Source organism: Ovis canadensis, chromosome 24 (assembly GCF_042477335.2).
Source record: "Ovis canadensis isolate MfBH-ARS-UI-01 breed Bighorn chromosome 24, ARS-UI_OviCan_v2, whole genome shotgun sequence".
Lineage (NCBI taxonomy): Eukaryota > Metazoa > Chordata > Mammalia > Artiodactyla > Bovidae > Ovis > Ovis canadensis.
This window is the reverse complement of record NC_091268.1, coordinates 51623937-51649022: the sequence shown is the minus strand read 5'-3', so window position 1 is coordinate 51649022 and position 25086 is coordinate 51623937. Positions and strand designations below refer to the sequence as shown.

The window sequence follows — 25086 nt, the reverse complement described above, 5'->3', positions numbered from 1 at the left end:
GACCTAAAGATGGGGCTTTCCTCACACATCCCAGCGGTCCACTCACAGGCCTCGTGGGCTCTGGGTGTGGGCAGGCCTCGTCCACCTTGAGCGTCCCTTAGAAGATCTGGGGGGAGCTAGACTCCCACGGTCAGCATCGAGATCACACCTCTTGGTCAGTTTCTCCAGGGAAAACTCCTCCGGCCTCCCCTCTGAGGAGTCCAAGCCTGGCTGCCAGTACTCCGCATGCCAGGGGAGGAAAGGACTTGACCCTTGAAGGGTGGAGGGTGAAGGGCAAGGCCACTCTCATCCACCGGTGGGTCTGAGAGCCCGCACCTCTCAGCTACCAACTAGACCGAGCCGAACTGAGGCCACCAGGCACAGCTGAGGCGTGGGTACTGTACAGAAACCAAGGGGTTAAACAAATATCTACTTCCCCAATGATGAGACCCTCCCCACAAGCCTGTGTCACAGACACACGGGTTTTTCATAGGACAGGAGATCACGAACTTCTCTAAAGGGCCAGACAGCAAATATTTGAGGCTTTGCAGCCCGCGTGGTTGATGTCACAACTATTCAGCTCTGTCATCATAGAGCAAAAGCAACTCTGTAAACCGAGAAGCGTGGTTTCTTTCCAAAATCACTTGATTTATGGACACCAAAATTTGAATTTAATATAATTTCACATCATGAACAATAATCTTTCTTTTGATTTTTTTCCCCAGCCATTTAGAAACGTAAAATTCTTCAATACATAAAATAGACAACCAACAAGAACCTACTATATAGCACAAGGAACTCTACTCAAAATTCTGTAATAACCTATATGGGAAAAGAATCTGAAAAAGAATGAATATATGTATAACTGAATCACTTTCCTGTACACTTGAAACTAACACAACATTGCAGAGCAACTATACAACAACAAAATTTTTAAAAATAAAACCCCCAAAATAAAATAAAAGCCATAAAATTCTTAGATTGCTAACTCTACCAAAAAGTGGCAAGCCGCACTTGGCCCAGTGGCAGAAGCTTTCCATCCCTGTCCTAGAACATCGTGGTCAAGAGTTTACTGTCAAAGGCCTCGGAACCTTTCTTCCTCCTCCCCCTAGAATGCTCCCAGGGCTGACTTTCGTCTAGAGAAGAGTTACCGTTCTCTCTCCCTCTCCTCTCCCTCTTGCAGCATCTAAGACATGCCATGGAAATGTAGACACTTCTGAATTGCCCTGGAGTGGAAAAGGTGGTGACAGCAATTCCAGGAGTTCCTGCCAAGTTCTACCCTGAGTGGAACAAGTTGTTGATTGTTCTCTGTCCCTGGATTTTACCCAAGGTGATATAGGAGTGCAGCGAGAGGAGAGGAGATGGCTGGGGGAGGTGGGGGCCCTGAGGCAGAGCTTATGAGTCAGAACCTCTGTCTCCAGCAAGAAAGGTGGTTTTCAGTAGGCCAGAACTTTCTAATCTCAGTTTTCAAATCAGCAAGGAATCCTCCATTGAAGGGGCAGAATGGGGGTTTGGCAGAGAAAAGAGCTGCTTCTGCCACTCCTTTTTTAAAAATTAATTTTTATTGGAATATGTTGATTTACAACGTCATGTTAATTTCTGCTGTACAGCAAAATGAATCAGTTATACATGCATCCACTTTTACATCACAGAGTATTACAGAGTTCCTTGTGCTATACAGTGGGTTCTTATTAGTTATCTATTTTATTTATAGGCTTGTGTATACGTCAGTCCCAATCTCCTGATTCTTAATGTGCATGTCGGGGGTAAATCAGGTCTATTTGCTGAGCCTCAATTCCTCTGTCTCTAAAATGAAGATAAGCATTCCCTACCTCATTGGGTTGTCCTGTGGTTTACTTCCTAAAATTCCCATCACATCAAGGGAGCTCAGTGGTAGAGAGTATAGTTCCAATTTATCTAGACAAGGAAACTCAGAGAGGTTAAGGCACCATCCCAAAGGCACACAGCTCACTAAAGGGTAGAGGCAGGAATACAATTTATTTTCTCAACTCTCCACTGATATTCTTTCTTCAACCCTGCACTGCGGGAAGAGGAGGCCTTAGTCCTTTTTCTTACCACACCTGAAATTCTACAGTAGGGAAGGCATCAGGGCTGAGGACATCAGGTCCGCTCCACCCCCCTTTCTCCCAGCCCCCCTACCCACCCACCTTGTTTCTGCTGCAGGGGACAGACCCTCTCTGCCCTCTGTCAGACAGTGGGCAAGGCGCCTCTCTGCACCACACAGCTCAGTATGGATGGGCCTCACCTCTCTGCCACCTCCGCTCTCCCAGCATCTCATCCCTACTGCCTTCCTGAGGCAGGCTCCTTTCCCCTGAACAGCTACAACGATTCTTTGTAACCTATTTACACACGGAGGAGTGAAGGAGTGAGAGCCGGGGCCTGGCTGCACTCAAACCACCGGGGCCCCCAGCCCTGTTTACATAAAGACAGAAGCCAAGACAGGTGACCCCGTTGCCCTGGGGGGGGGGGCCGGGAGAGAGGGCAGGCAACTGAAAACTGAACCCAAGTCCAGACCCCGAGGCTCGGGCTCCTGGTTTCTGGGCTACGTCCCACAGGAGCAGCGCCTCCGCGCCCTTACCCAGGGAGGCCTGTTTACTCTGCTGGGTGAGAGCTGTTTGCACAAGGAGGGAGTCATAGTGCCATCTGGTTGTTCTCTGGCTGAGTGGGGGCTGGGGTCCTTTGCAGGTCAGGCCCCATCTGCGTTCCAGGGCCTCTGAGCAGGCAGCCCCCTGACCAGTCTTTTGGAGATGCTTGTTGCTGTGGCCAGCACAGCGGGTAGGGATTGAAAGTGGTCGACACACTGTTTAGGAAAAAGAAACTAGAGACAGAATTAAAGTTTTAAAGATGGGACCAGGGGACTCAAGACCTCTTGGGGTCAAGAGCCCTGTTCCTCAGAGCCACATCACTTCTGTTCAGTGTCTTGGCAAGTAGAAAGATCTGTTGTGCTACCATGAAGTCAGCCTCCTGCGTCCCTGGACACCTCTCCCGTTTCATTGATTACTTTAAACTATCTGTTATTTTCTTGTACAAGGGCTATCGCATAGCTGGAGGTCATAGACCCTCATATGCCTTGGGAAAACATCTTGGTGTGTGCACAAGCAGCGTTCTGAACTTGCGCAGACCCGGCGTTCCAAGGTCCGCACTGTTTTTCCTTAGCTTAGCAGGGCATGACAACCCCAACTGATCAACCCGATGTACTTTTATTTGGGTTATGCTGTATTGCTGTATTTTGTTTTTATTCTTTTCCCATGGTGATTTTCTCATGGCTTAGCCAGAGCAACAGGTGGCTGACTGTTAACCCCTGCATATCCCCCTTTTTGTTTTTATAGCAGAAGATATGTTCTTGCAACTTCTTTCTTCATTAGTTTTTGGAGCGTTTTTTGCATGCATCTGAGAACTGTTGTTAGTCTCCTCATCTGTATGAGTTTGGGCTGCCCAGTATACTCTGAGATTTTTGTGTATGTCTGGAGACAGTCTTTTTTGGACCTTGGTGAGGCTGTTCAGAACCCAAATGTCTCCAATTCCTGGAGGGACGAGACAGAAAAGAAAAATGTTTTAATTTTACCCTCAGGTATAGATCACAAAATTGTTTTAAACCATCAGTGACTTGAGTCGAAGAGTTTTTTAATATCTGAAAACAAAGATTAGAAGCCAGTAACATGTCAGACAAAAAGTCATGAAAATTGTAGTCATATTTAGCAGTCTGTTCAATCTCATATAACCAAGAGGTCCTTGCCTGATGGCAGAGGACATCCACGAAGGCGATAGTCTCTAAGAAGCTCATGAAAGTTTTGCCAGTGTCTGTGTAACCTGTCCAGCAAAGTGGGTACCCTGACCACTGGAGACTGCAGAAAATGTATTCTAGCCATGTTTTTTCCATTGTGAGATATTAACCCTACAGCCAGGAAAGGCTTTATCCTACCAAATAAAAGTGAGGTTTGTCAGGGGGCCAGGAAAAGCCAAGTGGCCGTCTTGGACTTCCCATAGCCCTGACTGGTTTATAGCCATTGTTTACCCATTTCAAATTTTCTGATGAGGGGTTAATTTTATAGAAGCAGAATGAGCTTTGTCTATGTGTGCCATAGTTTCCCTAGATCATTGCGAAATAACACTCATTGATTTTATCAAAGTAACAAAAGATTTTAAAAGCAAGTATGAATCACTTAAAGATAAATTTACATAGTCTGTTATCAAAAGCCATATTTCAAGAAAACTTAGTTTTTTAACAGGAAGAGAAAATCAAATTCCAGACTGGTACCAGCTTATATTCATTGTGAAACCATAGTTATTCACTTAGTCAAAGTAACAATAAAAGATTTCAAAGGCAGTTTAATGTCTTAAGAAATGTGTCTCATGCACAAAACTCTCTTGCACTTGCCGCAAACCTTTTTTATACTTCTGTATTCACCACTCTATTTGCCACCTGTAAGTTCAGATGTACTCCCCTTTTCTTTAATAGAATGTAATTCCATTCCTTATAGCTTTTTATTAAAAACACACATCCTACTTTCTTTCAGCAACCATGAACTGTACTTCATATCATCATTTTGTAGATTGGTAAATATAACTCACCCAAAGCTATGTCATTTGCAAAAGTATCTTCACAAAGTCAATAAATAAACATTAATACCAGGTATCAATTCAATAGTGAATATTTCCCAGTTCACAAACGCCTGAAATTCATTTTAGTTTGATTTTTTGAATTTAGAATTGTTTGATTTGGAAGCGCTTACTTCTCTTTAGGCCAATTAAATAGAGCTCATTGACCAATCAGCCTTTAGCAATTTTGTCCAAAGATGAAGACACACACTGAGACACACATAAATTTAGACAGAGATCTCATACTTTTCTGTTTGATATTTAAAACGTCTCTCTCTTTTTTTTTTGCTTGATATTTCAAATGTCTCTTTGCCCCTTCTTTGTTTCTTGGTTTGAGTTCTACCAATTTGTTTATGGCTGGAATCCCAGATAGAGTGGGTTGTGTATCCCAAGGATATGATAAGAATTAACTTTAGGTATTTTCCCAGGTCTGTTTTGTTTCTCAGGCAGAATAGGAGCTCCAAAAAAGTATTTTAACAAGCCAACTTTGTTTGTTTTTTTTTACTTGCTCATGCAAGAAGAACTGCTTTTTCAACTTCAAAAAAAGAGTTTATTTTAACCATTTTTTCCCAAAGTCTAAAGAATATCATGGCCATTCGGTGTCAAAAATGTCATCTCTCTTTTTTGTAGTCATAGTTTCATAGCTAAATTTTAAACCAGAAAGTGTTCTAGTTGGCTCTGATGACAGGGGTAGACTGATAAGGTGCTGTCCCAGCAAGGATTGTCTCTCTGGGGAGGTGAGGTCTTCTCTTAAAGTAAAGAAAGCCTGTCCTTTAACCTCTATTTTCTCCCAGGCTCTTATGCAATATTGCCTCACCTGTTCTATAGCCTGATCTTCCATAAGCTCTTGATCTTCACTTCTCCCCCAGTTTCCACTGCCTATCAATTGATCTAAAGAGATGGGGATCTGTCTGGCTTGGTCGTGAGCCACCATAATCAAATGGGAACCCTCAGCTAGTCCCTGCACTATTTCCCAGGTAAAAGGAGAATTGACTTCATAATTTTCAACAGCTTGCTTAAGTTCCATTAGTATTTTGGAGGGAATCTGTTTGGACACAGCCTCAGACACCCCGTTAGGATTATTAGGATCTTTCCAGGAGCTACTCGTTCCTGCGCTGTCATTGGAAATGTCATGGTCATAGCTTCCAAGTCACCCTCCTGTTGAGCCCACCAAATACTTTTCTGGAGGGGTGGCAGAACTGCGGCCTGTGGCAAGGAAGGAAAAGCTTGAGTCACTTGACAAAGAGGAAGAGGAAGTAAAGGAAATTTGTCCTCCCCAAACAAAGGTGCAGTTTCGCTCTCAGCGATTTTTTTCGGCTCCAAAATCACTGCAGATGGTGACTGCAGCCATGAAATTAAGACGCTTGCTCCTTGGAAGAAAAGCTATGACCAACCTAGACAGCATATTCAAAAGCAGAGACATTACTTTGCCAACAAAGGTCCGTCTAGTCAAAGCTATGGTTTTTCCAGTGGTCATGTATGGATGTGAGAGTTGGACTATAAAGAAAGCTGAGCGCCAAAGAATTGATGCTTTTGAACTGTGCTGTTGGAGAAGATTCTTGAGAGTCCCTTGGACTGCAAGAAGATCCAACCAGTCCATCCTAAAGGAAATCAGTCCTGAATATTCATTGGAAGGGCTGATGCTGAAGCTGAAACTCCAATACTTTGGCCACCTGATGCGAATAACTGACTCATTGGAAAAGACCCTGATGCTGGGAAAGATTGAAGGCGGGAGGAGAAGGGGACAACAGAGGATGAGATGGTTGGGTGGCATCACTGACTTAATGGACATGAGTTTGAATAAACTCTGGGAATTGGCGATGGACAGGGAGGTCTGGCGTGCTGCAGTCCATGGGGTCACAAAGAGTCAGACACGACTGAGTGACTGAACCGAACTGAAACAAAGGTGCAGTTTCGCTCTCGGTGATCCTTCGCTTTCAAGCCCCACATTGGGGGCCACTTGCTGCAGCCAGCACAGCAGGTAGGGATCGAAAGTGGTCGACACACAGTTTGGGAAAAAGAAAAAGGGACAGAATTAAAGTTTTAAAGATGGGACCGGGGGACTCAAGACCTCTTGGGTCAACAGCCCTGTTCGTTGGGGCCACATCACTTCTATTTAGTGTCTTGGCAAGCAGAAAGGATCTGTTGTGCTATCATGAAGTCAGCCTCCTGTGTCTCTGGACACCTCTCCCATTCTATTGATTACTTTAAACTACCTTTGCTTGTACAAGCCTTTGCTTGTACAAAGGCTATCGCCTAGCTGGAGGTCATAGACCCACATATGCCTTGGAAAACATCTTGGCGTGTGCACAAGCAACGTTCTGAACTTGCGCTGACCTGGCGTTCCAAGGTCTGCACTGATTTTCCTTAGCTTAGCAGGGCATGACAACCCCAACTGATCAACCCGATGTACTTTTATTTGGGTTATGCTGTATTGCTATATTTTGCTTTTATTCTTTTCCCATTGTGATTTTCTCATGGCTTAGCCAGAGCAACATGTGGCTGACTATTAACCCCTGAAGCTTGTCATTCCTTTGAGAGCAAATACGGGAAATGTGGGGAAAATTCTCAAAATAGGGCTAACTTTTTCCCCTGTAGTTCATACCCACACCAAATAAATCATCTTGGACTTTTCAAGGTGGGAAGAAATGCAGTTTTCAGCACTCAAGGAATGGTGATGTTTAGCACCATAAGGTACTTTGCAGTCAGCAAGGTATTGTCATTTCCCCCATTTGACATGACCTTCAAGACAGCACGGAGGTGGGAAGCAGTGATCAACGTCATCCTGTTTCACAGATGAGGAGCTGACAAGAAGAGTCAAGTTACTGCCATGAAAGCACGCAGGCAACAGCATGTACAGGTGATACTCCTTTTCTACTGTCTCTGCCTCCCACTTGGCTGTTAAGCAAGGTGTGCAGAGAGCTTGTTCCTATATGTAACAGCCTTGCAGGTGGCTCCCAGGAGAGCTGCAGGGCACTGTGTCCAGACCATGGGCTCTGTCCATGAGTACCACCAGGGGGTGTTCCCTGGGCACCAGATGAAGCTTTATGTGGACCAGTCACATGAAGCCACATGTAACATGCACACTCTTGTTCAGTTCAGTTCAGTTGCTCAGTTATGTCCAACTCTTTGACTCCATGAAGTGCAGCACACCAGGCCTCCCTGTCTATTACCACCTACCGGAGCTTACTCAAACTCATGTCCATTGAGTTGGTGATGTCATCCAACCATCTCATCCTCTGCTGTCCCCTTCTCCTCTCGCCTTCAATCATTCCTAGCATCAGGGTCTTTTCTAATGAGTCATCTCTTCGTATCAGGTGGCCAAAGTATTGGAGTTTCAGCTTCAACATCAGTCCTTCAATTAATATTTAGGACTAATTTCCTTTAGGATGGACTGGTTGGATCTTCTTGCAGTCCAAGGGACTCTCAAGAATCTTCTCCAACACACAGTTCAAAAGCATCAATTCTTTGGCGCTCAGCTTTCTTTATAGTCCAACTCTCACATCCATACATGACTACTGGAAAAATCATAGCCTTGACTAGACGGACCTTTGTTGGCAAAGTAATGTCTCTGCTTTTGAATATGCTGTCTAGGTTGGTCATAGCTTTTCTTCCAAGGAGCAAGCGTCTTAATTTCATGGCTGCAGTCACCATCTGCAGTGATTCTGGAACCCCCCAAAATAAAATCAGCCACTGTTTCCACTGTTTCCCCATCTATTTGCCATGAAGTGATGGGACCGGATGCCATGATCTTAGTTTTCTGAATGTTGAATTTTAAGCCAAACTTTGCACTCTCCTCTTTCACTCTCATCAAGAGACTCTTCAGTTCTTCTTCGCTTTCTGCCATAAGGGTGGTGTCATCTGCATATCTGAGGTTATTGATATTTCTCCCGACAATCTTGATTCCAGTTAGTGCTTCATCCAGCCCGGCATTTCACATGACATACTTGGCATATAAATTAAATAAGCAGGGTGACACTATACAGCCTTGACATACTCCTTTCCTGATTTGGAACTAGTCTGTTGTTCCATGTCCAGTTCTAACTGTTGCTTCTTGACCTGCACACAGATTTCTCAGGAGGCGAGTCAGATGATCTGGTATTCCCATCTCTTGAAGAGGTTTCCACAGTTTATTGTAATCCACACAAAGGCTTTGGCATAGTCAATAAATGCAAAGTCAAGTGGGCCTTAGGAATCATCACTATGAACAAAGCTAGTGGAGGTAATGGAATTCCAGTCAAGCTATTTCGAATCCTAAAAGATGATGCTGTGAAAGTGCTGCAGTCAATATGCCAGCAAATTTGGAAAACTCAGCAGTTACCACAGGACTGGAAAAGGTCAGTTTTCATTCCAATTTCAAAGAAAGGCAATGCCAAAGGATGTTCAGACTACCACACAATTGCACTCATCTCACATGCTAGCAAAGTAATGCTCACAATTCTCCAAGGCAGGCTTCAATAGTTTGTGAACCGTGAATTTCCAGATGTTCAAGCTGAATTTAGAGAAGGCCGAGGAACCAGAGATCAAATTGCCGACATCTGTCAGATCGTTGAAAAAGCAAGAGAGTTCCAGAAAAACATCTGTTTCTTTTTTATTGACTACGCCAAAACCTTTGACTGTGTGGATCACACAGTCTTGTACCACCAGCGAAATGGTGGTGAGGGAACATGTTATGGGACCACTAAAGTTTCCTCCAAGTTCATTTGCCCCTGCTTCCTCTCTGCCTTCTCTGCCTGCATTAAAACTGTGGGTTTCTACCTGAAGCCATGACCTAAGTTCCAAGAACAGTCCCAGCTCCTTCTTCCCAGTTCTTTATCTTCCCTTTTTAACCCCAAACACCAAACCACCCAATAGGCATCACTCCCAGCTGCCTCCCCTTTCTTTCTCCACCTCTGTCCCTTAAGCCCAGCTGCCCTGCTCCATCCAAATTGCTTTGACCTGTGAAGTCGATTGGAACTTCTCAGCTCTCCTTCCGCCCCCGTTAGCCCAGCCCCAGCACCTGACTCTGCACCTGACCAGCCTCACCTCCTGGTCTTTCCCCTCCCTGTCAAATCCTGTCTCCCCCTCTTCTCACCAATCCATCCTTCAGTGACTACTTTTCTGCCAACTAATGTGCAACTCTGTTTTTACAGCTTGCAAAGTACAGTTGCCTTTGTGCATATACAAACATTCTTACCAAGTCTCATTTAGAAGTTAGTTTTTCCTCCCTGCTGGATATCTCTTCATCTCCTGCCTAAACTACTACTGGTTTGGGATGGTGTTGGGGGGAGTGGATGTGGGAGTTTTGCTTCTATGTTTTGAGTTTTTTTTCCTTGTTTGTCTTTGCCTTCAGTACGCCTGAGTTCTGCCTGCCTTAAAAAAAAAAAATTGGCCACACTGTGTGGCATGCAGTATCTTAGTTCCCCAATCAGGGATCGGACCCTGGCCCTCTGCAGTGGAAGCATGGAGTCTTAACCACTGGATTGCCAGGAAGTCCCCTGCCATTGTTCCTTTAACCAACGTACATTAAGATCTTTCCCTGCCTTCCTGACAAACTGCTCTTTATAAGCTTTCAAGTATTCTTCCTAACATGAAGACCTCACTTCCTTTCCTCCAAAAATCCTAATTAACCCTCTCCAGTCTCTTCTTTCTCAACATTCAGAGCCTGTCAACAATCATTAGAATGTGACTCCTGGATGGGCTTCCCTGGTGGTGCAGTGGTTAAGAATCCACCTGCCAATGCAGGGAACATGGGTTCAGTCTCTGGCTGGGGAAGATCCCACATGCTTCAGAGCAACTAAGCCCACGCACCCCAACTGCTGAGGCTGTGAGGCACAACTAGTGAGCCCCACACCATGACTAATGAAGCCCGTGCCTGGAGCTGGTGCACTGCAGCAAAGAGCAGCCCCTGCTCGCTGCAGCTGGAGAAGGCCCATATTGTAGCCATGATGACCCAGCACAGCTCCAAACAAGTAAGTAAAGGAAGGAAGAAAGATAAATGTTAAAGGAAGTGACTCCTGGAACCAGCAGCTCTAAGGATCGGCCGGCCATGAAGGACAGTTCTCCCCATGACCAGTCACCCCGTGCCGCCTGGGTGTGTCTACACATCCACACTTTGTCTCCTTACCCTGCAAGCTCCTTGCGGCAGCGAAGAGATCCTTTTCCTTTGTTTAGAGGAAGCTCTGGATTCTTTTGGGTGCTTTCCAGTTTCTAGCCCAACTCAGACGTGTCCTGTATCCTGTGCCCTGTTAACCTGTAGGTTTGGAGTTACATCAAAGGCAGTTTGCAGGGTGTGGGGGAGGAGGCACTGTGTAAAAATTGAGAATCTTCAGCTGAATATCCCATTTCTCATTTCTCCTTGGAAGAATTAGCCTCTCCGGAAATTCTGAATCCACACCCGGCTTGGCAGCAACAGCCTGAAGGGTGAATGCTTTCCTTGGCCAGAGTGTGTGCTCAACAGATGGGCAACTCCCCACAGCCTCACTTCGAGCTCAGGTAACAGTTACATTTACCCCAGCCATTGGCTAGCCTGGCCCCTGTGGGCACTTGTGGGTGGGATGGCTGGACATGCATAAAGAAAAATCGGTGTTCAGTAGAATAAAAGTTGGGACTTAGGGGCAACAAGAAGAAAACCTGCATGCATCACAGCTGACTGTGGGGCAGGCTTACACAGCCCCTGTTTCCTTTTTTTCTAAGTAATTTTTTATTTGAGTATAGTTGTTAGTTTCTGCTGTATAGCAAAATGAATCAGTTATACATGTACATACATCTTTTTTTAGGTTCTATTCCGTTATAGGTCATAACAGAATATTGAGTAGAGTTCCCTGTGCCTGACAGAGACAATCCTTTTTTCTACTACCAGAGAGTTACCTTGGAAAGAGGCACCCCACAGAACCCTTAATTCTGTCCTGGGTATTTTGGTGACTCATACATTGGTTTCGGAGAAGGCAATGGCACCCCACTCCAGTACTCTTGCCTGGAAAATCCCAGGGACAGGGGAGCCTGGTGGACACGACTGAGCAACTTGACTTTCACTTTTCACTTTCATGCATTGGAGAAGGAAATGGCAACCCACTCCAGTGTTCTTGCCTGGAGAATCCCAGGGATGGGGGAGACTGGTGGGCTGCCGTCTATGGGGTCGCACAGAGTCGGACACAACTGAAGTGACTTAGCAGCATACATTGGTTTAATGTCCCCACCAGATTGTAAACTTCTAGAATACCAGTGCAATGTCACTATCATATCCTCCAAAACAAGCATAATCCCTGATACATAATATATCATGATCAATGGCTATGAATAAATAAGTTCTGCCATAATACTGATGTGACTCAATAAATTAAGCAAGGTCAATGGAAGGACATTTGTTACCCTTCTGGTGTAAATAACTTTGCTACAGCACAAAGATAAGAATTAAGCCTCTTTGGAGAAGAAATATGGTTGTACATTTATTTTTTATTGAAGTATATAGTTGATATACAATTTAAGTTACAGATCTATAGTGATTCACAATTTTTAAAGGTTCTACTCCATTTATAGTTATGAAATATTGGCTATATTCCCTGGGTTCTGCAATGTAACTTTGTAGCTTATTTCATACATAATCGTTTGTACCTTTTACTCCCCACCACTGTATTCCCTCTTTCCTTCCCTCTCCCCACTGTAACAGTTTGTTCTTTGTATCCGTGAGTTTGTTTCTTTCATGTTACGTTCACCAGTTTGTTGTAGTTTTTAGATTCCACATATAAATGTTGCATTTTTTAAATTCCATATACAAATATCATACAGTATTTGTATTTCTCTGTCCAATTTATTTTACTTAGCATAATGCTCTCCAAGTCCATGCATGTGGTTGCAGATGGCAAAATTCTATTCTTTTTTATGGCTGAGTAGTTTCCCATCCTGTATATCTACAAACACACACACACCACATCTTCTTAACCCATTCACCTGTTAACGTACACTTAGATTGCTTCCATATCTTGGCAATTATAAGTGATGTTTTTTTAATATATGTATGTATGTATATCGGAGAAGGCAATGGCAACCCACTCCAGTACTCTTGCCTGGAAAATTCCATGGACAAAGGAGCCTGGTGGGCTGCAGTCCATGGGGTTGCTAGGAGTCAGGCACGTATATATATATATATATATACATATTAATTCACTTGTCAGAATCTGTCCTAATTAAACAATCCAAAAGACATTTGCACAAGAATCTTCATTTAACTATTTCTTAACCTAGCAAAACTTTCAAAGTATTCAGCATGTCTAGAAATATAGGAATTACTAAATAATTAATGGTACACTGCTTGATGGAATACTATATAGCTATTAAAATGATGCTTATCCATTCTGTGTAGCAAAATTTTAAATGCCAGTGCTATGATAATCAAGCTTTTTAAAGTAGTACACATAATTTCACATCAACCACATCCGGCTTTTCTAGGTGACAAGCAACCAAGTAAGACTCTTTTATTGGCAAGGAATTTATTGTAAGGACACACAGGGAAATAGGGAGACAGGAAACAATAACATCTGCAGCAAAGCCAAGAAGTGCACAGAATAGGGGCCTGAAGGTTACTCAGACGGCCGCCTCCCCACGCTGTGGGTTCTCAGTAGTGGGTGGCTGGGCTCCCCTCGTGTACCCTGCCGTGCAGTGCCTCGGCCCTGAAGCCACTGCTAGCCCTGACACCCACAACTTCCCGGCTTCTGTCACCTAGTGCCTTCTGCTGATCAATTTCTGCTTGGCCCTGGTTTTCTGTTTGTCTCACATTTGAAACCCCCAAGAAAGGAGATCTAGATGCTTTAGTTCCCTACTGTTCCATTCTTCAGAGCTCTCACACCAGACCACCTCTGTGATTCCAGTGGTCAGCATATAAGCTGTGCTTCCAAAAAGTGCCTAAACCTGATTCCATCTATTCGGTCCAAAAAGTGGTCACACAGTATGAATGTGGCAGGTACTTCAAACATATCAGCCACCTATCCAATACAATCTATATTTTTGAACCATGTTTAAAACAATAAATAAAAGCATATACATATGAAAGGGCTTCCCAAGTGGTGTTAGGGGTAAGGAACTCATATGCTAATGCAGGAGATGTAAGAGACACTGGTTCTATTCCTGGGTTGGGAAGATCCCCTGAAGGAGGGCATGGCAATCCACTCTAGTATTCTTGCCTGGAGAATCTCATGGACAGAAGAGCCTGGTGGGCTACAGTCCATAGGGTCAAAAAGAGTTGGATATGACTGGAGTGACTTAGCACATACACACACAGAGACATATGAAAACAGATAGGAAAGAGATAAATCCATCATAGTTGGGTTAGGGTGGAAGGATTATAGGTGATTACTTTTCTCCATTTTGCACTTTTCATTTAATGATACTGTAATTGACTTTGAGTTTTCAAATAGTTTTTCAAAGTACTCTTCAAACTATAGGAGTCATGCAGCCAACCTACTAAGTTCAGTCTCTCCCCAGAACTTGCCTTGGAATATAGAGCAAAGTCACAATCATTAAAGTCTGTGGGTGCTCTTGCTCAGCAGGTAGAGTATTACTTCTGTCTTATCTTGCCAGGTGAAGGCCATAATTGTTGTAGGTTGTGAAAGCACCTTGAAGGCAAAAGTACCTGTTATTATTCTGAAAACTTCTTTTAAATTGCTATAATAGCATATGTCACATGAGCAGAACATAAAACCTTATGACTAGCTTGGGCATAGAAAGACGTTCTTTATCCACAAGCCAAGTATTTGAAAATACCACCCACTCAATTGGCAGACACCTTCAGGGCTGGAGAGGAACTACCACCATAGTTTTGTGAAACTGAGCCACCCATGGCTTAACTTTGATCTCCTCTGTGTACATCGTTCTTTCAGCTCCTCTGCCACAAACATACAGTTACTAAGTATTATTGCTTGATAATAACTCTAATTACTACAAGGACTGCCTGAGGTGAAAAAGGAGAAATCGAATTATCAGATGGACTGGTGTCAAAGTTAGACAGTCTGTTTATGCTTTCGTCCCCAGCCCTAACTTGGGGGCGCACAGGCTGTGGGAGGGGACCCCCAAAGCGGGAGGCTGCACCTGTGCAGGGCTCTGGACACGTCCAGCATTGGGGAAACCGAGATGTCGAATCCTCCCGCCCTCCTAGAGAGGACCCGGAAGCGCGGCGCAGTCCCGGAAGGCGAGGTGCTGACACACTTCCGGCCTTTGTGACTCATTGTGTCTGTGTCGAGGCGTCAGGAGGGCCCGGAGCTGAGCGCGGCGCCCTTCGGCCGGCCTGAGCCCCAGAGTCAACTCCCTTTGCTCGCCCAGCGCCCCCAGCCGCTCCCGGGGCTCACGGTGAGATTTGGGGCCGGCCTCTGAGGGAGCGGGCGGGGCCGCAGGGGTGTGTGCGTGGGGGTGGGCTCTGCAGCTGCGAACCCGGGGTCCTCTCCTGGCGGCCGGGGCGCCGCGAGCAGCGAGTCCCTGCCCCTGTCCCCTCCTCAGGCCGGGCCGTAGGCAGCGCCGTCCCCCGGGGCAGCCGACCCCGCCCCATCGGGGGCCCAGGCAGGGAGGGGGCCTCTGTCCTTGGCAGGAGGACCTGGGAGACCCGGGGGAATGGCTGTCTGCGGGCCCCTTCCGGGCCCTCAACTGCAATGTCGTCGTCTTCGCTTGACGTTTTTGAAAACCGGGTCGCGAGCGAACCGATCCCTGTTGGGTTTTTTTTCTTCTCTGCCTTAGTCGCCATTTGCTTTGATTCCAGTGAGAGGTTTTTTAAATTTTCGGGGTCCTTGAAGTACCTCCAGGTGAAAAATGCGGAAGGCTGAGAAACGGACACGTTTCAAGATGCCGAGTACGTGTTTCCAGATCACCTGCTTCTCCCCACCCCGTTCCTCGAGTGGTGATTAAAGAGCGTCTGAAGCCTAGTCTGAGTGGATGAAGTGATTCTAGTCTAATAGAGATGATACGTACGTCCCACTCTCAGCTTTAGGGCATATTTCGAAGGCTTTTGAAAACGAGCTGTCCGGAAGATTAGGTGCATTTTTTATTTCTGGGTAGTACTTTGGCCACCTCATGCGAAGAGTTGACTCATTGGAAAAGACTTTGATGCTGGGAGGGATTGGGGGCAGGAGAAGAAGGGGACGACCGAGGATGCGATGGCTGGATGGCATCACGGACTCAATGGGCGCGAGTCTGAGTGAACTCCGGGAGTTGGTGATGGACAGGGAGGCCTGGCGTGCTGCGATTCATGGGGTCGCAAAGAGTCGGACACGACTGAGCGACTGAACTGAAGTGAACTGAGTAGTTACTCTGCCTGACTTGGAAGGGTGAAGAGTGAAAGGAATTTGTGCAAATTGCACGGGACCATTAGCAGACTGATTAACTGAGTGACCTTGGATAAGACAGGACACTTCTGCCAACTCTCAGTGCTGTCATCCATCAGATTAGGTTTTCTCCAAAGGCCCCTCCAACTTTGAGATTATTTGCTTTAGTCAGTGTAATTGAAAAATTCAGCTACAGTTCAGCCTGACACTGCCCCCTGCCCTCCCCTTCCTACAGTGCCTCCAGTACACAATAAGATACTTTCACTATAGAGAGTGGCAGTTACATGGCCTGGGACCAAAGAAAGCATTTATTGTACAGGCCATTGCTAGGCGGATTGGAGGTGGTCAATAAATACTTGTTGAATTTAATTGTGGAGGATTCATTGTAACCAGTCAACAAAGCCCTGTTACTGTATTTGCCAGCCACATGTGGAGAAATAGCTTTATTACTTAGGGAACCATGATAATTTGCCCCAGAATGTGTCTCCAAGTTTGTATTGTCTCTGAATTAATATGCACAATTCTTGTTCATTATTTCAGGCTGTTTTCACCAATCTTAAAATACAAACGGGGAGGCTCACTAATTAATACCTTAGGCTTTTGCTGATTCTCCGCTTGATCTAAGCATTTAAATTTTTGCTAACTTTATACTGTATCTGAATACAGATGAGTGTTATGTTAAATCTTTCCTTTTTATTCTGAGTATCAGTATTCTTTTGGAATTCTCAGGATACCTAGTTATCTTTTAAAGGTTTTTTCATGTTTTTAAACATTTCATAGTGCTTCTCAAAAATGAGAGGAGGGGGGCCAGTTTGTTTAAAATGTCAAAACTATACCCTGGAAAAGATACTGGCCTGTTTAGAAAATAGCCTCTGAAATAAACTGAGCTTGTAACTCCAGGCCTTTTTTGTAAGAAAATCTTTTGTATTTACCTTCAGTGAGACCCAGTTACTGGGGGTAATCTTATCTATATCGGATAGTGTGCCAGAATGGTTTGCAACTCAAAGGGACCCCAGAGGTAGGTTTCTGCTCCTCTGATCCTACCCTGCCCCCCGTTTGACAGATAAAGATACTGGGTGTCAGAGAGGTTAAATAACTCACCCAGGGACACGTAACTTACTCATCACAGGAGACTAGGGTTCAGGTGTTCCAGCTTGTGCTGCTTTCACTGTAACAGGGTTAGTCCCATTGCTTAAGTGTTTGGTGTGATTGGTGGAACCTGAACTGAGTCTCAGAGAACTCATTTCAAATCCTGACTTAACCATTTAATTGCTCTGTGACCTTGGGTATTACTTAACATCTGTCAACCTTAGTTTCATTGTTATACATTGTGACCACAATTGTACCTACCTCCTAAAAGTGTCCTGTGAAATGCCTGGTCCATAGACCAGTTAACATTGGTTCTTACTATTATGTCTGCTAGAGGTTTCTTGAATTGAACAGATGAGGGGCAAGTGGCATTTCAGCTTAGCTCTAAAGGATAAGGAGGATTTGAAAAGGCAGGGAAGACTGGGAGGGAAATCCCAGGCATTATGATGTGAGAAAAGGACGACAGTCAAAATATAAGACAGTTAAGAAATACTGAGTAAAGTCATTTTGCTGGATGGAAAAGGTTCATGCAGGGAAGGGGAAGAAACTGATGGGAAATGAAGCTTGATGGGGAAGCTGGGACCAGGTGCTGGGGGCTATTGGATTGCACGGCTCTATGGAGTTTTAGGAAGAAGAATCTGAGAGCAAGGTGGGAGATGAATTGTGAAGGGGAGGCAGAAAATGAAGGCAGGGCACCAAAGAGAAGCAGCCATTCTTCACAGAACTAGATAGAAAAATAAGTATGAGCAAAGAATTGCATGTCCCTGGGCTTGGAGATGAGTGTACTTACATAAGGGGAGAGGAATCAGAGATGAAAGCTGATCCCTAGTTGCCACTGAAGGCAGTAAGATGACAAAGGGAGCTGAAATAGTTTAAGTTGTTCTTATTTCTTCTCTTCAATTAAACAGAATTAAGGTCTGCCCAATTCTTTAGAAGAAAAGGGAACAAAAGTCCTTGTCCTCGAGGGGCCTAATGTTTAGTTGGGTCGTGGTGATAGAAACTCAGGTAATGGTAAGACAAGGAGAGTAGACATGCCTGACAAAGTCCCAAGAGTATTCAGAGGAGGAAGAGATCTTCTTTCATCTGGAATGTCAGGAAACGGTGTACATCTTGAAGGTAAGTGAAAATTTGACCAGTTGAGGTGGATAAAGGTGGGAGATTTGTCCTAGCAAAGGAGTAAAGATGCAAAGTCACACCCCAAGTTAATGGGTATTACATTAATGGGCCGAATAGGCTGAAAGAGGGGATCACTACTACTACGAGAAAAGTGATGAAAGTGGAGAGTCCAGTGGAGTGTGTTGTTTGAATGCTAAGTCAGTAGATTCAAGGATTCCCTGAGAGTAACTGGGGAAGGAGGGAATGACCAGCAGCAGACTTTGGCAATACTAAGTTGACCTTGGTATGTTGTTCATGTTGGAACAGGGAGAAATGGAAGCAAGACAGACTGGGTGGGGCTGAGGCCCTAGTGTCTGCACGAGATGTGGAGCCTGGATATTGGGATGGTGGAAGACGGTTCTGGGAGGCGTGGCTGGAAAAGATACTCTTTTTTTTCCCACTTTTCCGAATGAAATGAAGGAGACCCAGCCTTACAGGAGTTAGTTAGCCTCCCAGCTGAGAGAAAGCCAGCCAAAAGAGTGGTCTCTTGGAGTCCCTGCCTGCTGCCTCTTCCTGTTCAGGTCCTGGCTCTTCCGATGTTCCAGTTCCACGGGGCCATTTTCCTGGAAGCTGCCTTGTCAGCTGTCAGGTACCCCTCGGGGCTGCCCCAGCACGTGGAACCTCCTTAGAGCTGTTGGAACATCTGTTCTGTACTGTAATGATTTGTGTAAAAACTGGAATCCCACTTCTCATGTTTTTATTCCCCTCAGTCTAGGGTGACACCATGTGTATTTGTGTTGTTTAGCCACTAAGTCATGTCTGACTCTTTTGCGACCTTGTGGACTGTAGCCCTCCAGGCTCCTCTGTCCATAGGATTTCCCAGGCAAGAATTTTGGAGTGGGTTGCCAGTTCTTTTCCGAGGGATCTTCCTGACCCAGGGATCAAACCTGAATCTCCTGCATTAACAGGTGGATTCTCTACCACAATGCCACCTGGGAAGCCCTTGCGTATAAATCTTCAGAAATGCTTAAGAAATTGAATACTTGTAATGAAGGATTTTTCTAGGTAAAGTTGCTCTGAAGTTCAAAAACAAAATTTTTTATTTCCCCAGCAAGGGGGTGGAGTGCAAAACAAGTCGGAAGGAATGGATCAGTTCAGTTCAGTCTCTCAATTGTGTCTGACTTTTGTGACCCCATGGACTGCAGCATGCCAGGCTTCCCTGTCCATCAGCAACTCCCGGAGCTTGCTCAGACTCGTGTCCATTGAGTCGGTGATGCCATCCAGCCATCTCATCCTCTGTTGTCCCCTTCTGCTCCTGCCTTCAATCTTTCCCAGCATCAGGGTCTTTTCAAATGAGTCAGTTCTTCGCATCAGGTGGCCAGGGTATTGGAGTTCCAGCTTCAGCATCAGTCCTTCCAGTGAATATTCAAAACTGATCTCCTTTAGATGGACTGGTTGGATCTCCTTGCTGTCCAAGGGATTCTCAAGAATCTTCTCCAACACCACAGTTCAAAAGCATCAATTCTTCAGCACTCAGCTTTCTTCACAGTCCAACTCTCACATCCATACATGACTACTGGAAAAACTGTATCTTTGACTAGATGGATTTTGTCAGTAAAGTAATGTCTCTGCTTTTTAATATACTGTCTAAGTTGGTGATGGCTTTCCTTCCAAGGACTTCCCTTGTGGCTCAGCTGGTAAAGAATCCGCCTGCAATGCGGGAGACCTGGGTTGGGAGGATCCCCTGGAGAAGGGAAAGTCTAACCACACCAGTATTCTAGCCTAGAGAATCCCATGGACTGTACAGTCCATGGGGTCACAAACAGTCAGACATGACTGAGCGACTTACACTTCACTTCCTTCCAGGGAGCAAGTGTCTTTTAATTTCATGGCTGCAATCACCATCTGCAGTGATTTTGGAGCCCAAGAAAATAACGTCTCTCACTGCTTCCATTGTTCCCAAGTGATGGGACTGGATTCCATGATCTTAGTTTTCTGAATGTTGAGTTTTAAACCAGCTTTTTCACTCTCTTTCACTTTCATCAAGAGGCTCTTTAGTTCCTCTTCACTTTCTGCCATAAGGGTGATGTCATCTGCATATCTGAGGTTGTTGATATTTCTCCCGGCAATCTTGATTCCAGCTTGTGCTTCATCCAGCCCAATGTTTCTCATGATGTACTCTGCATAGAAGTTAAATAAGCAGGGTGACAGTATAAAGCCTTGATGTACTCCTTTCCCAGTTTGGAACCAGTTTGTTGTTCATGTCCAGTTCTAACTGTTGCTTCTTGGCCTGCGTTCAGATTTCTCAGAAGGCAGGTAAGATGGTCTGGTATTCCCATCTCTTTAAAAATTTTCCACAGTTTGTTGTGATCCACACAGTCAAAGGCTTTAGCACAGTCAGTGAAGCAGAAGTAGCTGTTCTTTTGGAATTCTCTTGCTTTTTAGAAGATGGTTTACAACAGGACTTATACCAGTTTAAAGTATTGGAGAAATGACTTAATTCCCACATTCTTTTAATATTTATGCAGCAGGCCTTTTTGAATGTAATGTTCTTTATTGTAATTATAAGCTGCTATTTTAATAACGATTTCTGTTTTTTATTAGGGACCAAAGAAGGAAAAATGAATCCTGTTATAAACCTCAGATTAAAATCATAATCTGAGGTTTAGTACAGTCTTCTCCAAACTTTTCCAGTCACACGATCCTGTCAGTAAAAACTGTTTACAAAAGCTACATACATTAATTATTATACCAGCGTTTTATATAATTTAAAAAAATACAGTAAGTTGTGCTTTTCTCAAATAATCTTCTGCTTTAAATGTACGTGATCTGTTTTCCACCAAAATTACTAATAATTTTTTAGTGAAAGTCATGTAATTAAAAATGTTTTGTTAGTTTAAAACTATTGGCTTATCTCATTTTGATACAGTCAGATGCTGTCTCTAAAACTTGAAGTTGGTGCTTAATTTTGATGGCTGTAAGAGGTGAAAACGATGCCTCACAAAGGTTTGTCAATTCAGATGAAAGAAATACATTTTTGCGTCTGCTTAGTAACTCGTGATTGCTCCTGTCCACCAACCCTCTTCAGTTTTTGTTCTTGAAATTCAGCTTCTACATCTCCATTTTTCCATGCTCTTATATCACCTGTTCTTACAAACTAATCAAAAGATCTTTTATGATTTTAACAAACAGGCTCAAGACCCACTAAAAATCCTCATTTGGAAGTTCTTAAACAAATTAGGGAGTATTTCCAAGTTTTTAACATGTGTAGACAATAAGGAGTTTCAAGGATGCTGAGTATCAGTTTTAGTGGTTAAAATTATGTAACAACCCACTAACAATTCCTTCCTCATACTCTTTTTTTTTTTACTTTTTCACTTGTCGGTTGACTTCTTGTTAGATTTAGATCCACATTGGTTCTCACCTTCTGGCCTGGCTGAGTTAGAAATTGCTCTGGATAGAAGCTTCAGCCGCTCCATTTTCTTGTTTGTATGTGTTTGCCTTCTTAGGGTCTCCCCTTCTCGTAGTTTCTCTGCAAGAATCTCTAAAGCTGCTTGTTCTTTTCTAAGATGTAGTTGATATATAGCATAAGGTTAGTTTCAAGATACATAATGATTCAGTGTTTCTGTATATTGCCAAGTGATCCCAATAAGTCCGGATAACATCTGTCACCATAGTTACATTTTTTTCATTTGAAGAACATTTTTAAGAACTTCTTTCAGCAGCTTTCAAATATGCAGCACAGTGTTAACTAGAGTCACCACGCTGTGACTCCATCCCCAGGACTTACTTATTTTATAACAGGAAGTTTGGGTCATTTGACCCATTTTGCCCCTGCACCGCCCCCCATGCTGTCTCTTGTGAACATGTTCAGCATTTAGACTGAGTGAGCTTGTTAGTATCCATTTGTACATTAAATGTAGTCTATTTTCTCTCTCTTTTAAAATATAAATAGATGTTCTGATATTTTCCTTATTCAAAGTGGATCATTTTGTACTGACCTAGGCACCCATGAAAGACATAAAAATATCTGAATGGTGGGTTACAAGTCCAGGCCTTCAGATCTGGCTTGAGTGTTGGCTCCACTAGGTAGGTTGCTCCTGAGCGCACAGTGGAAGTCACCCACGCCGCAGTCACGTCATCTGTAAGAGGGTGCCCGAGTTGTCCTGGGAGCTTGTACGTGTGCCGCTGCAAGCCACCGCCTGGCACCCCTCTCCCAGCTCTCACCAGGCTGAGTGTGTAAACACATGACGTCATAACCTGCCTTCCCCCTGGAAGGAAAGTGCTTGGACTCCAGCAGACACCCTGAGGGTAGAATGCGCCATTTGGGGGTTTGCTTGCAAAACCTTAATATCTACAAAGTTACAGTGAAAACAGTTGGTACTGGGGGCTTTTTTTTCCTTTACTATTCAGAGGCGTTTTTAATGCTTGGTTGTGTAGCCTTGTATGAAGTATTAACGGCAAAGTATCACTTTCCATAAAGGTACCAGTAATTTTTTTTAACTCTTCAGAAATAGTACAGAAACAAATACCAGACATCTCACAAGACAGAAAGGAGAGCACAAGAGCACAAACCCTGTTCGGATTGAGTCAGGTCCCTGAGCCTGAATGATGACTGCTGAGTCGAGGGAAGCCACAGGTCTGTCCCCGCAGGCTGCCCAGGAGAAGGACGGTATCGTGATAGTGAAAGTGGAAGAGGAGGATGAGGAGGAGCACATGTGGGGGCAGGACGCCAGCCTGCAGGAGTCTCCCCCGCCCGACCCGGAGGTCTTCCGCCAGCGCTTCAGGCACTTCTGTTACCAGAACACTTTTGGGCCTCGAGAGGCCCTGAGTCGACTGAAGGAACTTTGCCACCAGTGGCTGCGGCCAGAGATCCACACCAAGGAGCAGATCCTGGAGCTGCTGGTGCTCGAGCAGTTCCTCTCCATCCTGCCCCGGGAGCTCCAGGCCTGGCTGCAGGAGTACCGTCCCGACAGCGGGGAGGAGGCCGTGACCCTGCTGGAGGATCTGGAGCTGGATTTGTCAGGACAGCAGGTGAGGCGAGGTGACGCCTGTGATGTGTGACCAGCACGTGGACTTTGAGACTGGAGCAAAGAGAGAGTTACTGATTTAAAGCTCGTATTTATAGTCTTTGTGGTACTTTGATCCCACTCCCCTTGGCTGTTAAAAAAGTATTCTGGCCCTGGCCCTCTCCCAGCCACTGGCATACTTACTGTCTTTTTGTTTGTCTAAATTCCTGTTTAAAAAGTAATTTACCCACAAGCCCAACCTGTTTGTCCTCAGGTCCCAGGTCAAGTTCATGGGCCTGAGATGCTCGCAAGGGGGATGGTACCTCTGGATCCAGTGCAGGAGTCCTCGAGCTTTGACCTTCCTCATGAGCCCACCCAGTCCCATTTCAAACATTCATCTCGGAAACCCCGTCTGTTACAACCTCGAGGTAAGAAGCCAGGTTTCACAGGGGGTGTGAAGCGGGGACACACCAGTCAGATGTGTCTGTGTTGTTGATGCCTGTAGTAGAGAAGCGTGTTTGTTTCTGTTGCCATTACTACTACAATTCAGAGGAAACATAACCTACAGACCAATTTCATGAGTTAAATAATGTTACTGAGGAGTTAAGTGGAATGTGCATAATAAACTTGAGTGGACATTATATTATTTATTGAATTGTTAGCATTCTGGATATCTAGCAGACTTTTTTTTAACAGGAAAGTCCTCAGAAGAGATGATATATATCCAGCACTCTGGTATGTCATAAATTATCTGTAAAAGTATCATTTTAAAATTGATTTTATTTGGGACTCCCTGGTGGTCCAGGGGTTGAGACTCCGTGTTTCTACCGCAGTGCTTCCACTGTACTGCTCAGTGCGTGCTGAGGGAAGCTGGACCCTCCATGCCGCACAGCACAGCCCAAGAATAAATGCATTCATTTTCTTTAAAATGTATGAATACTGTATAATATCACTCTTTTTCTAGGTTATTTTCAGAAATTCCAAAGAATGGGAAAAGGATGGAAAAAATGTTTTGGTTGAGGAACATGAGGCAAAAAAAATCATTTCAGAGTCATATAAATAAAAATTAGTTTTTTTCCCTTGAGGGAAATATTAATGTATTTTATCCACTTTTAAAACCAAAGTAGGTACATAGACTATCAGTAAATAATAATATCATGCTAAAAGAATGATTGTTCAAGAGCTGATAAATGCATAATCCTTACCCAGCGTGTCTGTCTGTGGTGACGTGCAGGGTGGGCGTATAATGCTGAGGGAGCATTCTCTTCGGCCTGCTCTGGAGGACAGCCAGCTCATAAGCTGGAGAAACCCCCGCGAACCAGCCAGTACGCTGTGATGTTTAGTCCATCACTGTCCACCCCAGCCCATTATTTCCTCCTAGGGGTTGAAATCAGGAAATGGAAAAGGATATTCATGGTTTTAAATGCCAGATTAGGGCTTCAGATCACCAGAGTAACAGCTTTAGAAATCCTGGAATGTGTAGTTGTTACATAGTAAATATGTGTTTATTTTTAGTTTCCTCTCTGTGCTGATCATCTTCCACGGGTGTTTCCTCACTCTTGTAAGGTTGGAGTGCTAGGTACTTGATCTTTTTGCACACTTTGCTCTAGCTTTTAGTAATTTTGTTTCAGAATGGTTTTTCTAATATCTTTGCAATACAGTAGCATCATCTGTTTAACAGTAACATTTCCAAATCTAACATTACTTGGCAAGGGAAGGTTTTGATTTTGCAGTCTCCTAAGAATTTTCCAGTTTTTCTTATACATTACAGTTAGTGTGATCCTATATTGAATATGTCTTTTATTAGAAGAGTATCATCAACCCATGCCTTTATACACTTGGAAATATCTCATCAGCATTCAGACCCTGTGTACGTTTTATCCAAAAACTGGTCAGGTGAGGGAGAAAAGTAGAGGGACAAAAGTCAGCAGAAACTTGAAACTAAGAAGAGCCCATTCCTTCTCTGTTTCAAGACGTTACTGCTAAAGATTTTTCAAACTTAATTTTTC

The 25086-nt window shown here is 44.3% G+C and overlaps 1 protein-coding gene and 1 long non-coding RNA gene across 2 annotated transcripts in view; one reads left to right on the top strand and one right to left on the bottom strand.

Annotated features, from left to right (window-relative positions):
* Positions 1–1537: 1537 nt before the first annotated feature.
* On the bottom strand, positions 1538–11025 carry LOC138429562 (uncharacterized). Its single transcript, XR_011252838.1, has 2 exons — positions 10706–11025; positions 1538–3524 (listed from the first exon to the last, which is right to left on the bottom strand). It is a non-coding gene; the product is annotated as an uncharacterized lncRNA (long non-coding RNA).
* Positions 11026–14771: 3746 nt separating this feature from the next.
* ZSCAN21 (zinc finger and SCAN domain containing 21) overlaps positions 14772–25086 on the top strand; it is a 31863-nt gene continuing 21548 nt past the window's right edge. Inside the window, exons 1-3 of the mRNA XM_069571198.1 lie at positions 14772–14919; positions 22580–23102; positions 23352–23505. Of these exons, the coding sequence (XP_069427299.1) occupies positions 22677–23102; positions 23352–23505 (580 nt within the window). The 5' untranslated portion in view covers positions 14772–14919; positions 22580–22676. The remainder of the gene's footprint in view (positions 14920–22579; positions 23103–23351; positions 23506–25086) is intronic.